General features: G+C 31.9%; 2 protein-coding genes across 2 annotated transcripts in view; both read left to right on the top strand.

Annotated features, from left to right (window-relative positions):
* Pdrg1 (Pdrg1 prefoldin-like subunit) overlaps window positions 1-18,187 on the top strand; it is a 37,806-nt gene extending 19,619 nt beyond the window's left edge. The window contains exons 2-3 of the mRNA XM_040711662.2: window positions 10,077-10,327; window positions 17,771-18,187. Coding sequence (XP_040567596.1) covers window positions 10,078-10,327; window positions 17,771-17,937 — 417 coding nt within the window. The 5' untranslated portion in view covers window position 10,077 and the 3' untranslated portion in view covers window positions 17,938-18,187. The remainder of the gene's footprint in view (window positions 1-10,076; window positions 10,328-17,770) is intronic.
* On the top strand, window positions 1,631-9,340 carry LOC121117254 (uncharacterized). The gene is made up of 3 exons (XM_071888104.1): window positions 1,631-1,756; window positions 1,813-2,069; window positions 4,782-9,340. Exon 3 carries the CDS (start codon window positions 5,272-5,274, stop codon window positions 7,321-7,323), a length of 2,052 nt encoding a protein of 683 aa, XP_071744205.1. The 5' UTR covers window positions 1,631-1,756; window positions 1,813-2,069; window positions 4,782-5,271; the 3' UTR covers window positions 7,324-9,340.
* Window positions 18,188-18,919: the final 732 nt, after the last annotated feature.

Raw genomic sequence — 18,919 nt, 5'->3', positions numbered from 1 at the left:
GTTTGCAAGTTCACAAAGCAATCAAAGAAAGTCGATTATTGCTTTCAACAGGACGGGGTTCCTGCATATACGGCAAAGATCGTGCAAGATTGGATGACCAAAAAAATGAAATTCTGTCCGAAGGACATCTGTCAACGGCAGAGCCCCGACCTGAATCCCCTTGATTAAAGCATCTAGGGACGAATTGAAAGCAAGGCATGCAGACAACGTCACAGCAGTATTGTACCGTCGACTAAAAATATAATGCTTGATGTGCAGGGATACAATAAACCCATGTGGAAGTGAAATTCTTATTATAACGACAGATCTGTTGAGGCTAAATGTAAGAGCATTCTTTTATTTGGCGGTAGTTCAGTATCTACCTAATATAAAAATTAGACTTATTGGGCCATTGCCCACTCCCCACTTTAAAAAAAGAATAAGAAAACGCTGCATAGAGCCTGAAAAAATATATAATGATTCAGAGCTGTAGGAACCGGGAGGGCCCCACAAAAATCAATCAAATTGTTTTTTTATTATAGGTCATGACTATAGTCATTCTTCGACTCAAGAAAAATATATGCCCAGTCCTTGTGCCTGATTTTTGCCCCACTATGAAAAAATGGCTTCCTACGGCCCCATGATTTAAGTCGTAGGGTGCATTACAGTTATTTTTAGCCTTCAGATGACCTCTTTTTTACAGCATGTCCGGTTACTTTTTACAGATCCATGAAATGTCAAGTTTTATGAGTATTAAATATTTTTCCTTCATTTCATTTCTAAAATGAAGCAGCAGTTCCTAAATAATTTTTTTATAAAAAAAATAAAGAACATGGGTGCATGCAATAGAGGGACCACACTTATTTGAATTTACAAATATAGCAGCAAAAAAAAGTGTTTTTGCATACAGTTATGTCCCCTCCATTTTCAAGAACAGTGTGCAGAGCCTGAAGAACCCAAATTCCTTTATTTTTAACCTTCTCCACAAAACAGGCTCTGATGGGGCTTTTTGGGAAGTTAAAATATGGTCCATCTAGTATACAAAGTATATACAATGTATGTAGTAGATGTGTCATTGGGTGTTTATGATGAACGACACACAATCTCACCTCACCTATTATATGTATCAATGTAGGTACGTATATAAACTTTACGTAATATTTTTTGTTTCATTTTTAAGGACGTTGACTTCCATAACTGTTCATTGAAAATGCAAAAATAAAAAGTGTGACTACATATTTTTTTATTATGTACTCGGTAGTTAGTATTCTTATAGTGTGTGGTATCCATGAGTACATTTATGATGTATGTACGGTGGCATAATATTAATAATATTATATAGCATTTGAATGTCAGTTCATGGAGCCGCTGACTACTGAAGATGTGTATCCTCTCTCCAACGTTTGTTTATAAATGTCATTTCTTACATTTATATAATATTTGTGTTAATAAGTTTTATAAAGGACATCATATTATTATACTCCGTCAAAGTATATTATCAATAGGTGTTACATTTCGCAGAGCCTACTCAAAACAGCATTCAGAACAAATCTATGATGTTCTGTGTAATTGTGTGAGTCTTATCTCCCCTTTTTGAGCAGGTTTCCCTTCCTTCTCCTCTTCCTTTATATTTATTTATCTCTGATTTGTCAGTTTGAAATGATAAGACAAACGGGAAGGAGACGACACAAAAGAAAAAATGTATTTATTTATTTGTTAAGAAGAAATGAGTTATGTTAGTACTTATTTATTGCAACTATTAACATAGTATTAAGTAGTAAGTACTATATACTATTTCCAGTAAAGACATTTTAATACGATAGATGGCATCAGTTTCTTTCTTTTTTTGGGTGGGCCGGTAAAAAAAAAAACATGATATATCCCCTTTTTTTTCGGCATGCATCACTTTAAAGAAAGCCGGCCGCATTTTTTTAGTCATCGCTCGCCCGTTTTTTTGGTTGGGGCGCACGCCCTGGACACATGTCTGCCTGAGGAAAAAAAGGACTTGCCTTTTTTTTTTTTTCATTAAAAGTTACTCAACCTTCTTTAGTTACTCACTCCGTCGTGGAACGTCCTTTGAGTTAGAGCGGGTGAGTCATCATCACACTCTTTTATTATATTATATTGTTTTAAGAATTTGTTATCCATTTTGGATTAATAGATAAAAATACTTTGTATATTTATTGGTACCCAAAAATAACCCATAATTAATCATTATTAATAATAGGCATCGTGACTACATAACTATCATCGTTATTTATTTATTGTTTTGGTGAAGGGTGTTGTTCTTGCATGCAGTTTGTTCTTTCTTTCTTTCCTTCCTTTGATTCCCCCCCAAAATCCCCCTATTTTTGGGGAGGAAATTACTTTCTTTGGAAGGATATTTGTTCTATTATATTTATTATTACTATTCTGCTCCTTTCTTCCCCCGACTTCTTCTACCTCCTTCCTTCTACCACCCCGAAAGCACAACAGCAGAAGCTCATATTTCCCCCCTTCCTACACAATAATCTTACTTCTTATTTTTTAAGGTGATGGTTCTTGAGTTTCCCCTAAAAGTTTTTCATTATTTTTCCCTTCTTCTTTTTTAGGGAAGAAGGGAAATCACTTAGAAAGCAGTTTTATTTTTTATATATATTATATTATATTCTTACCCTAACCATCATTGACCTCAATCCTACTCCAACAACACCCCCCAATTTTTTATATCATATATATAGAAAGCACCCATTTGACATAATTTTTAAGGACTTATATTTCTTACTTTTTATCACTATCAGTTGTTAAAGACGATGAAGGAATAGTTGTAGCAATAGGTAGGGCCAAAGTCAGTCACATCATAGTTCTGTATACATAAATAAATACATATTTTGTAGTTTGATACATATATGCTTACAATATGTATCAACTTCAACAACTTGATAACAGACAACAATGCTCTACATATACATTTGCAGTTATCAGCAACCTCTTCTTCATTTAGTTAGAAAATAGCTCATTTTCTGCTTAGTATGTATTTAATCAATGAAATCTAATCAGTTTTTGTATGCAAAAGAATATTATTAAATACATACTGTATACATACATATTTATACAGAGAGAGAAAAAGTCAGAGAAATGAATCTTGAAATGAGTGTTACATTACAAATATGATTTATACATGAGTATAATTCACACTATTACATATAATATAATTCTAAGCAAATGCTTTCTTGTTCTTTCCTACTTATGCTAAGTTATTTGGAAGCTCATAACTTTTTTGAGGTTCATCTTCTTCTTCGTCCAGGATGTCTAGACAAAGATCTTTTTCAAGTAACAAGTAACGGCGGAAGTACCTTTTCTAGTACTTTTACCAATGGTTTTTTGTTGGATGAGGCGCGTGCTCTTTCCACGGATGGGTGCCTCTTTCCGGTGGTCATGCAGCAATGATTTTACCTGGGGGAAATGGGTTCAGCTGCTTCTTTTAACTTTTACCTCTCTCTCTCTCTTGTCTATGTATGTAATAATTAATAATGTACTTTTTCCATCATTATCACATCACCCCCCTGAAACAAACAGCTGTAATTATTACTATACCTATATCTAGTATACATATACTTCCGTCCTGTCACAAGAACAACCACCATTTCTATGGTTTTTCCCCCTTTTAAAAAAGAGATAGTTTGGTGAAGCCTTATTAAATACATATTTAGGATAGAAAGGGGATAGAATATCCCAGTCCTCCCAACATTTTCCTCTTCTTCCTCCTCCATAAACCACCACCTTCTTGTCGTCATTTTGTCCTCTTCACACTTTTAGGTCTTCTTCGTCTTTTTATTCATCAAAAGAAGTACAAAGCAAAGTACAATATATAGAAAAATCAATTTGAAAGTGTACTTTGGATGTAATTTTTGAACCTTTTTGCATGACCATTTTCTTTCTCTTTTTTTCCGTCAGAGTGAGAGTTGCATGCTATTTTTTCCACGGTTTGATAGGTAGATAGGGCAGAATTTTCATTTTCAAGTATTGGCTTCTTCTTCTTCTATTCCTTCTTGATTTTTTATTTATTTTTACAGACACTTACAATTGAAATGTATATAGATATAAAATAACTTCTTCCCCCTCCCCCCAAGTTAAGAATCTAGAAAGTTGAATATTATGTAGTTATAATAAAGAAATTAAATTACATTTTGTAAGAATCTTGACCGTGAAGTAATTGGGAATATGATTATGATATATGAATGAAATTATTTACCTTTATCATTCATACATATTTAGTTAGCTCTTTCTTGAAGAAAATATATATATAAGAAGAATTTAAAAAAAACCAAAAAAAACTTTATCACACACTGAATTTGACATCTCTCTCTATCTCTTTATTCCTCATGAATTTTATGTACATACATATGTAGTAGCCATATTTTGTTCGTTTTTCCATCATTTGCACACTCACAATTTTTTCAAGTATTTCTAGAAGCACACACACACACACGCATATATCACCTAAGGGGATCTCTTTTCATTTCAAAATACCTTAAATATCGATGATCTATTTCTTGTTATGTTGTATATCTATGACTTTTGTATGTTTTTCCTTGCCCAACAAGTGGGTTAACAGGTGTTTAATTTTTTATTGAGTCGCCAAGTGTTATTGTGAGGTTGCCACACAGATGATGATACTCTGATGACAGTGATGTAACTTACTCATAAAATTACATAAATATGTACATCATCATGCATAAATGAAATAATGGCCAATTTTGGGTTATAAATAAATTGAATGTCAAATAATTAATTTACGGATTTTCCTTCATTTTTTTTAGGCTTGACACATCTTCTTCCTATCCTCCTACTCCTTCTTCTTCTTAAACTACTAATCATCCATAATCAATTTATACACAGAACACTTATATTTTTATAAACAATTACTACTACTACTACTACTACTACTACTTAAGGGATTAAGTGCCTCCAAAGAAAAAGTTTCCACCCCCATTCCCCTTTCTTATGACTAACTCTTTCTATGATCTAATTGCTACTAGTTATTACATAATTTATTATGTACTTTAATTTTGATTTAACCCGTCAAGACTGATGATAATATTAACAACCAATTGGATTTCTTTCTGTACTACCATCAATAATACTAAATCAATAACAACCCTAAAGTTTAAAAAGGCAAATCATTAATCTTTTTTTTTTTTTTGGTTAATTGATTTCTTTTCTTTTTATCTCTATATCCCATTTTGTTGTTGCACTCAACAAAATTATCCTCATCATCGACAATACACATTTCCTCCCATTCTCCAAAAAATGGAGGCTCAACAATTTCATTTGAAATGGAATAATCATAGTTTAAACACTCTTAACTCCTTCCAACATTTATTGGATACCCACACCCTGGTGGACGTGAGTTTAACGTGCAATAATGGAAAAACACTCTCTGCTCATCGAATGGTCCTTGCGGCCTGCTCCGAATATTTCTATCGTCTCTTCAAGGATCTACCTGAGAAGCATCCCGTCATTGTTTTTAAGGACGCCTCTGAAGACATTGTGAGGGACCTTCTTCTCTTTATGTATAAGGGGGAAGTCGAAGTGAGGGAAGCCATACTCAGTGATTTCCTCAAGTTTGCAGAAACGCTTCAGGTCAAGGGACTTAGCTCCTCTGACAAAGACGGCAACAAAATTCAATCCACTCCTCCCTTGAACAAAGTCCTACACAACAGCAACAACAATATCAACAGTGTTGGTCCCAACAGCAATGTCATCAATAATAGTAATAATAACAGTAACAATGTACTAAATAGTAGCAGCAATAGTAATCAGATGAACTCCTCTTCGAACAAGTCAAGTCTCCCCCCTTCCTCCAATGGTAGTCCAATCCCTGTTCCTCCACCCACCTCGCCTACAGCGGATTTAATGACCAAGAATTACTTACTAGCTGCTGCTGCAGGGAAGCTATCCACCCCTCCACTCTTTCCACCTCTGCCTCCTTCCTCAACTGGAGATGAATTCTTAGGCTCCTTGACTTCACCAAATCTATATCGTGCTCTACAACGACGCTATCAACTAGCAACCTCCCTGGGCCCACCCAATACCAAATTAGAACCCTTTGACTCTACTAATTCTACAAGCCCTCACCAACCGCCAGTTCCCGTCCTGAAACAAATGCCTTTTCTCAAGGAGATGAAGGACCTTGCCGCTGCATTTTATAACAATGCCACCGTCGCACCCCCTCCTTCAGTTAATTTAAACAATAATAATTGTGGAATGAAGGGAATGGAGGATGATTCTGATTCCATCGCTGCTGAAAAAAGTCCGCCCCATCCAACAGTTCCGTCCAATTCTGGCTCCGAAAATGGGTTAGAACAAAGTGCTGCTGAAGATTCTGAGAACATTAAGAATGAACACCACTCCACAACTCCTCCAATTTCATCTCATCATCATCATCATCACCACCAACAACACCACATCCAACAGCAACACCATATTCAACAACACCATCATGGTCGTGAAAGCAAGGGAAGAGGCTCTCGTCTTGAGAGGATGATTGCTGCTGAATATAAGATTATCAACGAATATTCAGATCAAAGTCCAGAGGTCTTACCTGTCATGACTCCAGAACTCATGAAAAGCCGTCGTACCCATTCCCTCCAATTGGCGATTGGAGAAATACTCCACAACAGAGCCTCTGTCCAGAGTGCTGCTACCAAGTATCACATTCCAAGAGAGACTCTTCGTCGACACTATCAACGCTATTTGAAGGCAATGGGTATACAGAAAACACCGGATCCGAATCCTCGGGGACAACAGCAAGCCTCCACCCCCGTTCGACCAGCTCCTCTTTCTAGCAACAACAATAATAACAACAACAATATCAGCAACCCCAAACTCCTTCCACCTCCTCCTGGAAGTCATCACAATATGGCCAGCCTTGCTGCAGCTGCAAGTCTTGCAGCAGCAGCCGCAGCTGCTGCAGCTGCCTCATCCCATGAATCCTCCGATTCAACCTGTCCTACACCACCCTCAAATGGAGGATACAGCTCACTCATGGAAATTGGCCAAGCCTATGGAATTTGGAACAACGACATGGATCTCAGCAATAGTAAAAAGGCCCGTCTCATGGGTCCTTCCCATGAAGACAACAACGAAAAACTCATCATTGATGAGAAAACGTGCTCTGAACTTGATGACGAGGAAATGATGATGGAGGATGAAGAAGAGGAAGTCGCGGCTCCTCCACCCTCATCAGAACAACTTCAGTCTTCACCTTCATCGGCTAATAATGCTGCATCCTCTGGTGCCCCTCCTCCTTCGACTGGTGTTCCAACACTTCAAAGTAAAATCGAAGCACCCTCGGCTTAACGAATAATTAATTCATTCAAATTCTCTCTTCAAATTAGAAATAACTATTGATGCAGTAAATCTTAATGATGTTTAGTTTGTAGGACATTTATAATTTAATCATTATTATTATCAAACCTATATGTACATGTAATATGTATTCAAACAATATCATCATCATCATCTCTTTCTAGTAGCAGGTTAATTAATTATAACAATAATCGTTTTACGAACTTTTGTTATATTTTTTATACACACGATGATACTTCTTTATGAAGAAAAAACCTAAATTGTGATTTAGTTACTTTGTCCCTCATATCTTATGTAAAGTAAAGTACAGATAGATTATTATTAATTATTTATATTTATTTTTTTCGTAAGTAGTGAACAAACTAAAGTTATTATTAAAAGGTAACAAACAACAACTCATTCCAAAGAACGACCCATTCCAATTTTCCCTTGTACCAAAAAAAAAAAAAAAAAAAAAAAGTTTCGACTATTTTTAAAAAGTTAAAAAAAAAAGAAGAAATTTGTTTAGTTTGAATTATGTGTAAATTTTTTTTTTGTTATTATATTACTTGTTATTTTCTATTATTATGTTGTTTTTTTGATAATTTTTTGGATTGTGACGTTTTTTTATATTATACTTAAGCTACTCTGTAGAGTAGAGGTGTAGCGTGTTTTGGATCTTATATAAGTATTATGTATTATTTAAAAACACACGGCGTTTATAAATATATATATTTATACAAGTTTCCAATTTCAAGCGAAAAAATCGCACACCCGATTATGTATAATATTCGCTGTCTCTCTCCCTCCCTCTGTATACCTAATATATATGCATTGATATGTGTGTATATAATATGTATTCCTCTACTACAATTCTCCTCCTCTTCGTCTTCTTATTTGACATAAATCATATCAGAAGAAGAGACTTGAGAAATTGTCTTGAAAAATATATTTAAAAAAATAATAATAAGGGGGAAAACGACACGATCCAAGAAGTTCTACATACATATTACTTAGCTTTTTCTTTTTCATTTCTTAATTTTTTTTTTTTTTTTTTGAGCTTAGATACCAAAGAGTAAATGATTTAAAAAAAAACTAAAAGCCCGAATAAAAAAAACTATTATTGATATATATATATATATCTTAGACTGTAGATGCTGATTCCCTCCTGGAAACGACGAAAAAAAAAAACCAAACACATATCAAATTTTCTGAAATGTAGTTACCATATCACTTACATATACATATATAAGTAACCAACTGTGTTTTGATTTATAATCTTCATATCATTCAAGTATAATAATATACTTATAATAATATTTAAATAAATAGAAATCATTTATTTTGTAATTCACCCCCTCCAAAAACCATTCCAAAAAGTCATTCCAAATGAAGAAATAAAATAAAACCCCTTTTAAATATTTTTTGTACAACCAACCAAAGTTTTTTCCATTTATAGATTTGTAGACTTTTCTGTTTCTTTCCCTCCTCCTTCATCACCACCCATTTAATTAAATATGTAATTATTAATTAATTATATGTACACTACAATCTAAATGGCACTAGGTATATTTTGTGCATTTGGATTTTTGGTGCTCTCTATCCATTTATCTCTCTCTCTCTCTTCTGGTCAACCAAATGATGTAAAAAACCGTAGATAAAACTGTAAGAATGATATAAAGATTTGCCTCTATCTATCTCTAGTAGTGTGTAATCAGTCTCTCAACAACCACGTGCAATGATTCTTGTGTAATTATTTTTCTCTTAGAATTTTTTTGGCAAATTTACACCCAAGTCCCTGACCCCAACCCTCTACAACTACTATCACTACTACTATTACTGTCTCCGGCCTATTATCATTACGTATATGTATTAAAAGTTATTTTTATATATTCATCATTATAATAATTATTATTATTACTATATGTGAAGAGCCACTCACTGTTATAATTGTTACACTGTAAAATATTTACACTTTTTTTTTGAAATATATAATTTATAGTTACATATTATATTCATATAAGAAGAACTCTCTGTGTAGTCCTATTTATTAATTCTTCTCTTTTTCCAAGTAATTTGATTCCTTATATACATAGTATAATATCTGTATGTGTTTTATATAACATATCTTTTGACTAACTGATTGACTTTGTATGTACTAGAGGTTCTCAGGTCCCGGTAAGTTGTCGTGGAGCAGGACATCGGGAATTAACGGGATCAATTGTAAGCGTGTTCTACTCGCATTTGTATACTCAGTTCATTTTTATCATTAATGAAGATAATAGTGCAGAGGTTATTTTTTAGAGCAAATGCATTCAGCTTTTTTAAATTCTGTAATCCGGTCCGACCCGCAAAAATATACATAATTGGTAAGAAATGAACAAAAGTAACTTTATTGTTTACTTAGATGTTCTCTCCTCAAAAATGAAATAATTTACTTATGATGGATTACAACTCATAATTATCCATACTAGACTCAAATCAACAAATACATCTGAACATACTATGTTCCCATTAGTTCCCACCGAGTCACAAGTTTAGAAGATATATATGTTTAAATGGGGGCTCTCCCATACGTGTTAAGTCCCGGTAAAGCGGGATTCTGAGAGAAACTCTAGTATGTAGAATCTTGATAAAGCAACTGTTATTGGGGGCTAAGGAAGCTCGAGTCTCAATGATGTTTTACTGATTAATGTATTATGATTGCTTTTACAACAACACAAATATGATTGAGTTTGACGATCCTATTATTTTTTTACTTATAGAATGGATCTCAGCTATGATAAACTCCTTACCCAAATTATGGAAATCGAAGCGGCCGCAGAGGAGATCCTCTCTTCGCGTCAAGAAATAGTGGACCTGGATCGCAAACGACAATCCAATCGTGAAGCTCTCGTTGGTTTGAAGAAAAGTGCAAAGAGTCATTGGAATGGAGAGGAAAGTGAGTCCTGGTTGGCTCTGGGTAATACGTTTATTGCTCTTCCTAATCGGATTTCAACTCATCTTTTAGAAAAAGGTATCTTATTTTTTAATGATGATTTCTTTCCTTGGTATTCTCTTTTTTTTTTAAATTTCCGGCAATGTAAGGAAAGATATATTTATATATATGATTTAAAAATATATATATATATATATTGGGAGGATGATGTAAAAGTATACAAAATCTTCAATTTTTTCATCATACAACATATTTCTCCCTCCCCTTTATTTTTTGATTTTCTCATTTTTTTTTCTGATACCTTGGGGCGACTATTCCTTTACCAACAAGAATATTTTATTATATCATTATCGCAAAAAAGCATCGTTAAATTAAATTGACCTTCATTTTTGTGATACATTTATCTATCTATATAAGAATAAGGAAAATTAAAAAGAAGAAGTCACCTTTATTGTCTTTTTAATGGTTTCCTCCATTGCTTTCTTTTCCTTGCGGGGCAAAAAAAATAGAAAAAAAAAAGAAGGACTTATATATGTAAGTAAGTAAGTGAAAAAGACAACGGAAGAAAAAAAAAAGAAACCCTACGTACCCATGAAAACAAAAATGCCTTTCTTCTACCTATGCAGCATGTTCTACCATTGTCTTAATCTACGTCCAAAATCGTGAAACTCCTTACTACTAAATAAAAAAACAAAATAATAAAACTAAAGAAATGGCCCAGCGTCTTATACTATGTTATGTAGTTACTACATAGTCATAATAAAATCTTTTCTTCGTTTTTTTGCCCCTTTTTCCCGTGTTATTATTATTACCACTACATTTATTTATTCTTATTTAGCGAATACAATAATAAGTCACAAATAGTTTGGCGCAGTGTTGAGTTTTTAAATGTAGTAGGGACAGCTTTAATTACACTACTCAAGGATGAAGGTTCTACATACTTAAAGTAGTTGTAGTGTTATTGCTCCAATAAAGGAAGGGGCTTGCTCAGAGTACCCATCACTAATCATTATTAAACATGCATAATAGAACTATAACGACGACACATGTGATGAAATGAAGGAAAATATAAAAAAATTAACTTGAATTAATGGGTTTTAGTGCTGTTATTATTTTTATTCTTATTTTCTGTAAATTGATACTTGAGAAGGGGAAGAAGAAGAAAAAAAAGTATGTGATTTTAACTAACGAACGAACATGATGGGAACCTCTTTTTTTAAGTCATATTTTTTTTTTTTTTTGCACTATGAGGGCTTTTTTTTTTCTTCTTTTCTCTGGTTTTACCCACCTTTTTTTTGCTATTAAGTATTTGAATTAGAAATGTTAGACTAACTGGTAAAATATTTTGAAAAAATAGATTGAATTATTATGATACCTAAGGTGTTTTATTGACAATAAATACAAATGATGTCCTTTTTCACCGTCAAAGTTACTTTTTGTAGAAATAATTTCTATTTTTTCAAATGACCTTCTTTTTATATATAAAATAAAAGATATGAATTATTTTTCTTCAAATAATCTTATAAGCACAGAGTCCCTTTAAAACTCTCATGAGGAGATCATGTATTTTTCTGAAATTATTTGAAATATTATATTGGATATTCGGAGATCCAATATGAATATTTAGACAAACCTTCATTAGAATATTCTTTATTTTTTTAGCTTCTCAAACTTGAATGGCGTCTTTTTTCTGTAGAGAAGGGATTGCTTGTATATTATATATCTATATTTGTGGTGTACAAGTTCTATGTATAAGCAAATTGTACAAGCTGCAACCATAAATGAGATTAAACATATTGGATGAATAATTTAGAGTTGACTTGTCAGGGGCGTCCACAGGGGGTGGGTTGGAAGGACTGTATTCTGTTTTACTAGAATTTTTTTTCCAAAAAAATTAATTTTCTCTGAATAACTATGGATTTTTGATTTTTTCCCCTCAAAATATTCAGTTTTTTTTTAATGGCTATGGATTTTTTGAATTTTTAAAAAAAAAATTTTTATTTTTGTTATTTTTTTCCCAAAAAATGTAATTTTTCAATTTTTTTTGAAAAAATAAATTTTCTCTAAATAACTATGGATTTTTGATTTTTTTTCCAAAAAATTTATTTTTCCATGAATAACTATGGATTTTTGAATTTTTTTTTTCTACAAAAAATTTAATTTTTTTTGTGAATAGCTATGGAATTAAAAAGATTAAAATTATAAAATTTTATTTTTTTGATTTTTTTTTCAAAAACCAAGCCCGTAAAAATATAATTGTATTCAGGAAAATACAATAATTACATATTCTTTTGATGGTTGATAGATCAGACGTATTAATGGGCATAGCTGTTTTAATACAAATGCTAATTTGACATGAAGCCCCAGGGCCTACTAAGTTTAGTTCCTCACTAAGGGTTTGAAAATCGGTATTTTTTACCCTTGTAGGTTCTACAAAGTTTGTTGGTGTTTTCATTGTCTGGGGAACATTCATTTTCAACAAAGAGCGTGTGTTGTTATAGCTCAGTGAGTCACATAAAAAAAGAAAAAGACAAAGGAATATTTAGAGTTGTAAATCTTTAGCATTTTTTATGATGTATTAGGTTAGTTTTTGTTGACAACTTGTACAAATATAAGTTTTTTGGTTCCTCAAATATTATATAATTCTTTCTTGAAGGAGAACATCCAAGTATTGAGTAATTACTTGCGAGTCTGCATATGAAAAACAGAGATTAAAACTAATTATTATTTATTGAGGAGCTACCATTTACATTATTAAAGCAAAGTTGGTCTGTTCATCGACTCTTAATAACTACGGGTAATGTGGTGTACTACGGCTAGTAAATAATAAATCAGTAATAGATCACAATGTTCATGTCCATTGTCCCCTTTCAAATTTTATAACTCCCAAAATTTCCCCTCCCCAGATTCAACAGCTTATATATTGTAAAAGTTTTAGATAATATAACGTTCCTTGGTTATACTATTTATAATTACATGATAACCAAGTACTATTAATTCAATAGGTCATGGGTATCATTTTGATATTTATAGGTTTTGAGATTCTCGATTTGAGCAGTTTGACAATTAGTTGCCTCAAAAACATCATCGATGCAATTACAAACATATTTAATCAATGGGTCACTAAACAGAAAAAATGTAAATTTCTTAATGTTTTCAACATCATTCTTGTATTGCATCATCGTGTGTTTAAAAAAACAAAAAAAAATCCAATCTAACCATAGATGTGTTCTATGGAGACAATCCATTAATTTATTTTCATAAACATAAGTAAAAACATTCAGTCATTTACTATGAATTAAAAAAAAATCTCAATTTATAACCTTAAACTCAAAAATCATGATGAAAAAAAAAATCAAAACTTTAAAAATTTATTTTCTTGTTACTTGTTATTTAACATAATCAGAAAATTTTGATAACGGATTAATCTAGTGGGCATTTACAGCCTATAGGGTTAATAAATTAAATTGAAAGGATAGTATCAAGTAATATATGGTGGTTAATAATGAATTAAAATGACTGATTTTAAAATTGTAGCTTGTACAATCTGTTTTGTACAAGTTCCAACTTGTACAAAACATACATAGAGATAGAATAGCCCGTACTACTACTCTTCGAAACTGCGCATTTGTATTGTCTTTTTATATAGTGATTAACCTTGATTTTTTTTCTGTGTGGAAAAGGGTTATTTTTTTATATATATTATTTTTATTTTTGCAAATTAGGGAGTTTAATTGCTCTTGTTTTATTATTGTTATTTTTATTATTACTTCATGATTTACTTCTTCTATTCAAATAACTATATATGTACGCAGATACTACATACATACTTAAAAGGTCTTTTAGTGCATACATACATTTGCTGTCGTATATACTATATATATATATATATAAATATAGGTTGGAGAAGATGGAATTATGTAGTCATAACCGTATCCATCTCCTCCTCGATACGGATTTTTGAACATCTTTTTTCATCTGATGATGAATTCTGACCTTTGTTTTCCTTTTCTTATCATCAAGGTTCTCTTACATTAAAAAAATACATATATATTAAGCCCTTTTTTCTATTTTCTTCTTCTTACAAGAGAAAGATATCTTTTCTTTGATCTCTTTTTAATTTTGTATTAATATTATGTATGTATGTGGATAATGTACTGATTCAAGTATTAAAATAATGAAGAAGTGACGATGATGACATGGAGATCAAAAGCAAAAGACGACGAAGGAAGAGGCAAACTTTCGAAAAGAAGAAAAACAAAACAAAAAAAAACACCGTTTCTCCTTCGTTCAGTCCGTCTTTCCTCTTCTTCTCCTTCCTTGTTCACCCACTATAAATTTTTATTATTCTTTTAATTTACACAAGTTTCTTCATAATATTTATAAAAGAGGCCCGTCAACATAAAAGCAAGCTAGCGTCAGGGGCGCATGCAGGTGTGTGCCTATAGCCACCTAAAAAAATAAGAATATTCATGTCAGAAATGATTAAAATAACTCACAAGACATTAAAATCAATTGTGGATTACATTTGTATTCTTCGACGGAATATCGTCAATTTATTATATACTTATTAACCTTTTGGCGGCGCTGCAAATTATACTTGAATTAGCAAAATTTGATTGTCATGATAAAATAATAATAAAATGATAGATTTTATTTGAAAGGCCGTATTGGGTCAAATGTAAGTCTCTTAAATCAAATAAAGGTCTGACACTCTTGTTAAAATTATTACTCCATAAATTTGAATTCAACTCCTATAATTGACTCAAATATGTATGTATATAAATATTATGTATATATGAAGTAACACATAAATTGGGATTTGTTTTTTGTTTTTATATGGACGCACCTCATATCTTGTGTACAGGTGGCAACTTGTAATAACAGATTCTATAAGTTATATTTTTACGTCTCATAGCGGAGCTGTTTCAATTACAAAATCTGTCATTTTAATGACCAATTTATGTACAAATTGATCTTATGATTTCATTTTGATCTAGTAAAATTACGTATTTATGAAGTACTGACGATGAATATTATAACTGTGGGCATTTGAACTTGATGACCTGCTATAAAATATTTATCCAGGGCTCTCAAGTCTCACGCAATTGCCGTGAATCTCACAGATTTTCAATCAATCTGAAGCTCCCACGCCACAGGTTGCATCTATCAAAAAAGTACAAAATGGTTGGCCTAAATGTATGACGGGTTTAATGTTTGATCTTAAATCAATAAATATTATTGTTTGTATGTGTATTTCTTCATTGATTATAACTTATTTAAATACTCAAGAGCACAGTTAAAAGACATAATTACATTATGAAGTGACGTCACGTTGAAAGATTCAAATCTTACACCGAACTGATTTCAAATATTGAGAGCCAGTATCAATTAACAACTTTCCTCTGAATAGTCAAAAATTACATCATCAATATATTGACAATCGGGTAACTATTTTTAGCGTTGACCCAAAAGAACTTGTAGTAAAATTAATATGCCTCGAATTAGTGGCATGATATTTATTTCATTTAACACTAGGAAGTAAAGTCCTTCTTTATGGCATGGCATGACATCCTCTCCCATTACCCTTGTTTCCTGACCAATGATCTAAAAAAGGCTCAATAATTGCATTATCTGCATCTCTCTAAATATTTCGTTTGAAATTATTCATCCTATTTCCTTATACAAGCCACATGCTGTACAAAGTCGTAACTTGTTCATGGCATACGTACATGGGTCATTCCAAGATAAATTTTCACTGGGATTTTCACTTTTTCACGGATTTGGCTATAAGTGATGATGTGGTATTTTTGACAGTATGTAAACCAGCTCAGAAATGAAATTTTAGATCTGTAAATCAATCCAACTCTGAGTTTTGAGGCCTTAAAGATGAAGAAACTAGTATTTTGATGAATATTTGATTTGGTTTATATCACATACTAAAGCACTCATGGGGAAGTATAATACATCATTCAATACCTATCAGTTAGCTAAACAAAATTTATGTTATATATTGGCGTTTGGTTTTTGTTATTAAAAAAAAAGTAAAGCATATACTGTATAGTTTTTGACCTTAAATTTTCAAGGTATATAGTTTTTGATTTAAAAAAAAATTCTAACCATTTAAAGATAGATCCCTTATCAGTTTAAAAAAATAACAACTATACAGTGTAAAAGCTATGGAATTATGGGTAAAAGTGTGATTTATATTATCTATGTAGTATTTTTTATAGATCATATTTTACTATAAAAGGCTAGGCTCTATGAAACCATTTTTTTAAACTATATAAATCAAATTATGATTTTTATATATCAGACCATTACTCCTAATTCTATTGCACAATATTTTATAGACCTAATATTTTCGCCAATTAAAGGCTTTGTATTCAAATTTATGGAATTTGTTGAGATAGTTTATTAGAATCTTCATTTAATTTATAAGATTTAATTTCTCCCCGATTATGGCCTTCTAACCATTCAATCTATCAATTTCTAATTCTTTCATTATGACAATGAATTTGCGCGTCTTTAATTTTCAATCTTGCAGCACCTCCAAAAAGTATTAATAATTAAAATAATTTATTGATAGAAAAGATGAAACAAAATTAATTCGTCGAATAATTGCTATACAGACTCAACATAAAAAAAAAAAGAACGTTAGAGTTGCTTTTGTGTACACGGGACACATTTGCAAAACCGTAACTTCTTTTGCTTCTAATCAGCCCCGTAGCCATACTTATATCCAAGGACGGACACGCCAAATTCTAGGAAGCGTCAGGGCCGTGACTATTATTTTATTTGCCAGTTGATTAGGTTGAGTTGACATTTACCTATATTAGAAAAATTTTAAATACCCTTTTTTCTATGACAGCCCAAAGTTTGAAATTATTATTATTATTTAAAAAAAAAGGAAATTTATTTAACATTTATGTTATTTTACACTCCTCAGTCGTCACAGGTTTATGGAAGGGCATATTATAAATGATTGTCGAGGACAATAGTTTAGAATGTGATGACAATTCCAGAGTTTTTACATTTAAAATTATGTTTATATTTCCAATTAGGGGAGAGGGGAAGTATCGTTTGTGGCGGACACGGCCACCTAACTTGCCCATCTGCTTTAAATAATAAGAATAAACACTCGGTCAAGGTGTTCCACTAATAACCGAACCAAGCAAGATATTCCGTGTCATTTCTTCTTGGTTCTCCAAACTTACGTAGAACACACTTAAAAAAGTTATCAGAATCCACGGATAGGAGTACCTATGTACTTGTAATAGTAGAAGAAGAGAAAGAACCACCATTAATGATTTTCTAAGCAGGTGGCTCTTTGTAATGATGTTGTCTGCCTCGTTTTTTTTTACTTTTTATTTTATTAGAATCAAAACGGAAGTTTGGTCGTTGTTCTTCCTCTATTTATGTATAGGTAGGTGTCTATAGTAGGAACAGCATTGCATGAATGATACATATTATATACAATATCACACATCCATCTTAATGACCCATTTATTTATTTTCTAGATGGAGTTAAATTCAATACAGAGATCAACAAACAGCGAAGCAACTTAAAGGTCCAACTCCACGAACTCAATGACAAAGAAGAAGGGGTCTACTCCTCTTCCTTATTAGGAATGAATCTCTCCCCATTAGACAAGGATGAAATTGCTGCTCTTCGAAAGAACTTTTAAAATATGTATGTACCTACTACAACCATAATAAAGAAACAGAAAATAAATAAAAAAAAAGATGTTTATGCTTGGTTGGTCGACTCAGCTTCACGTCACTTCGTCTCTCTTTTATTATATATATACATATATATTTTATTTTTTTACCAAGTCATAATATGCGGTGTAATATGTATATGTACTATAATACGGCATCCATAGAACTACTAACGTGAACTTCCCCCCATAAATATACGCACCTGTTCAATCATCATTTTATATTCTATAGTGTATTATTATTTTCTTTCTTCTTCAACAACTGCTCTTAAATGTGATTTATGTAGGTACCCCTTGCTGAGATGGTTTCTGTTTATTTACTTGCTTACTTTATAGGTATGTAGTGAGTAAGTGAAGCCATGATGATGATGATCTTCTTTTTTTATGTATTTGTCATTCTCATCATGATCAAGAATCTCTACTTCAAATCATGACTAATATCAAATACCGTGGATTTCTTTCTTTCTTTCTATTTCACGTCTTTTCTTCTTCATATATATATATATATCTATACCTAGAGAGAGGGAGAACGGAAGAAGCCAAAGTATATAGGCACATAGGAGAGAAGCAAAGTAAAGAATGAAATTACCTGGTCATTATCTAATTGTTCAAGTTAATAAATAATAAAATAAAAGAAATGCAGCATGGTGATTTGATTCTCTTTCTTTTTTTAAAGCCTTAATTTCGTTCTTGAGTACATACCTGCATACTAGGGATACGTATACATACATTATTATCATATGACTTGTTGGAAGTGAGTCGTCGTTTTTCTCATAAACCATATGGGAAAAAAATAAAGTTAAATAAAAATAGAATCATTGAGCATTTAGAAAAAGTAGAATGATGTATACTATAATATATATGTTACTACTCAGTCAAATATTATATATGTATATATATAAAAAGGAAGGCCATTGTTGCCTTGGATTAATTTTTGTTCCTCAAGGAT

This window comes from Lepeophtheirus salmonis, chromosome 1 (assembly GCF_016086655.4).
Source record: "Lepeophtheirus salmonis chromosome 1, UVic_Lsal_1.4, whole genome shotgun sequence".
In the NCBI taxonomy this organism is placed as follows: Eukaryota; Metazoa; Arthropoda; class Copepoda; order Siphonostomatoida; family Caligidae; genus Lepeophtheirus; species Lepeophtheirus salmonis.
Note: the sequence above shows the minus strand (reverse complement) of the source record. Positions and strands in the feature narration are given on the sequence as shown.

What these genes read in the sequence shown, in the direction of transcription:
- LOC121117254 (XM_071888104.1), top strand. Translation starts at nt 5,272, where the DNA reads ATGGAGGCTCAACAATTTCATTTGAAATGGAATAATCATAGTTTAAAC.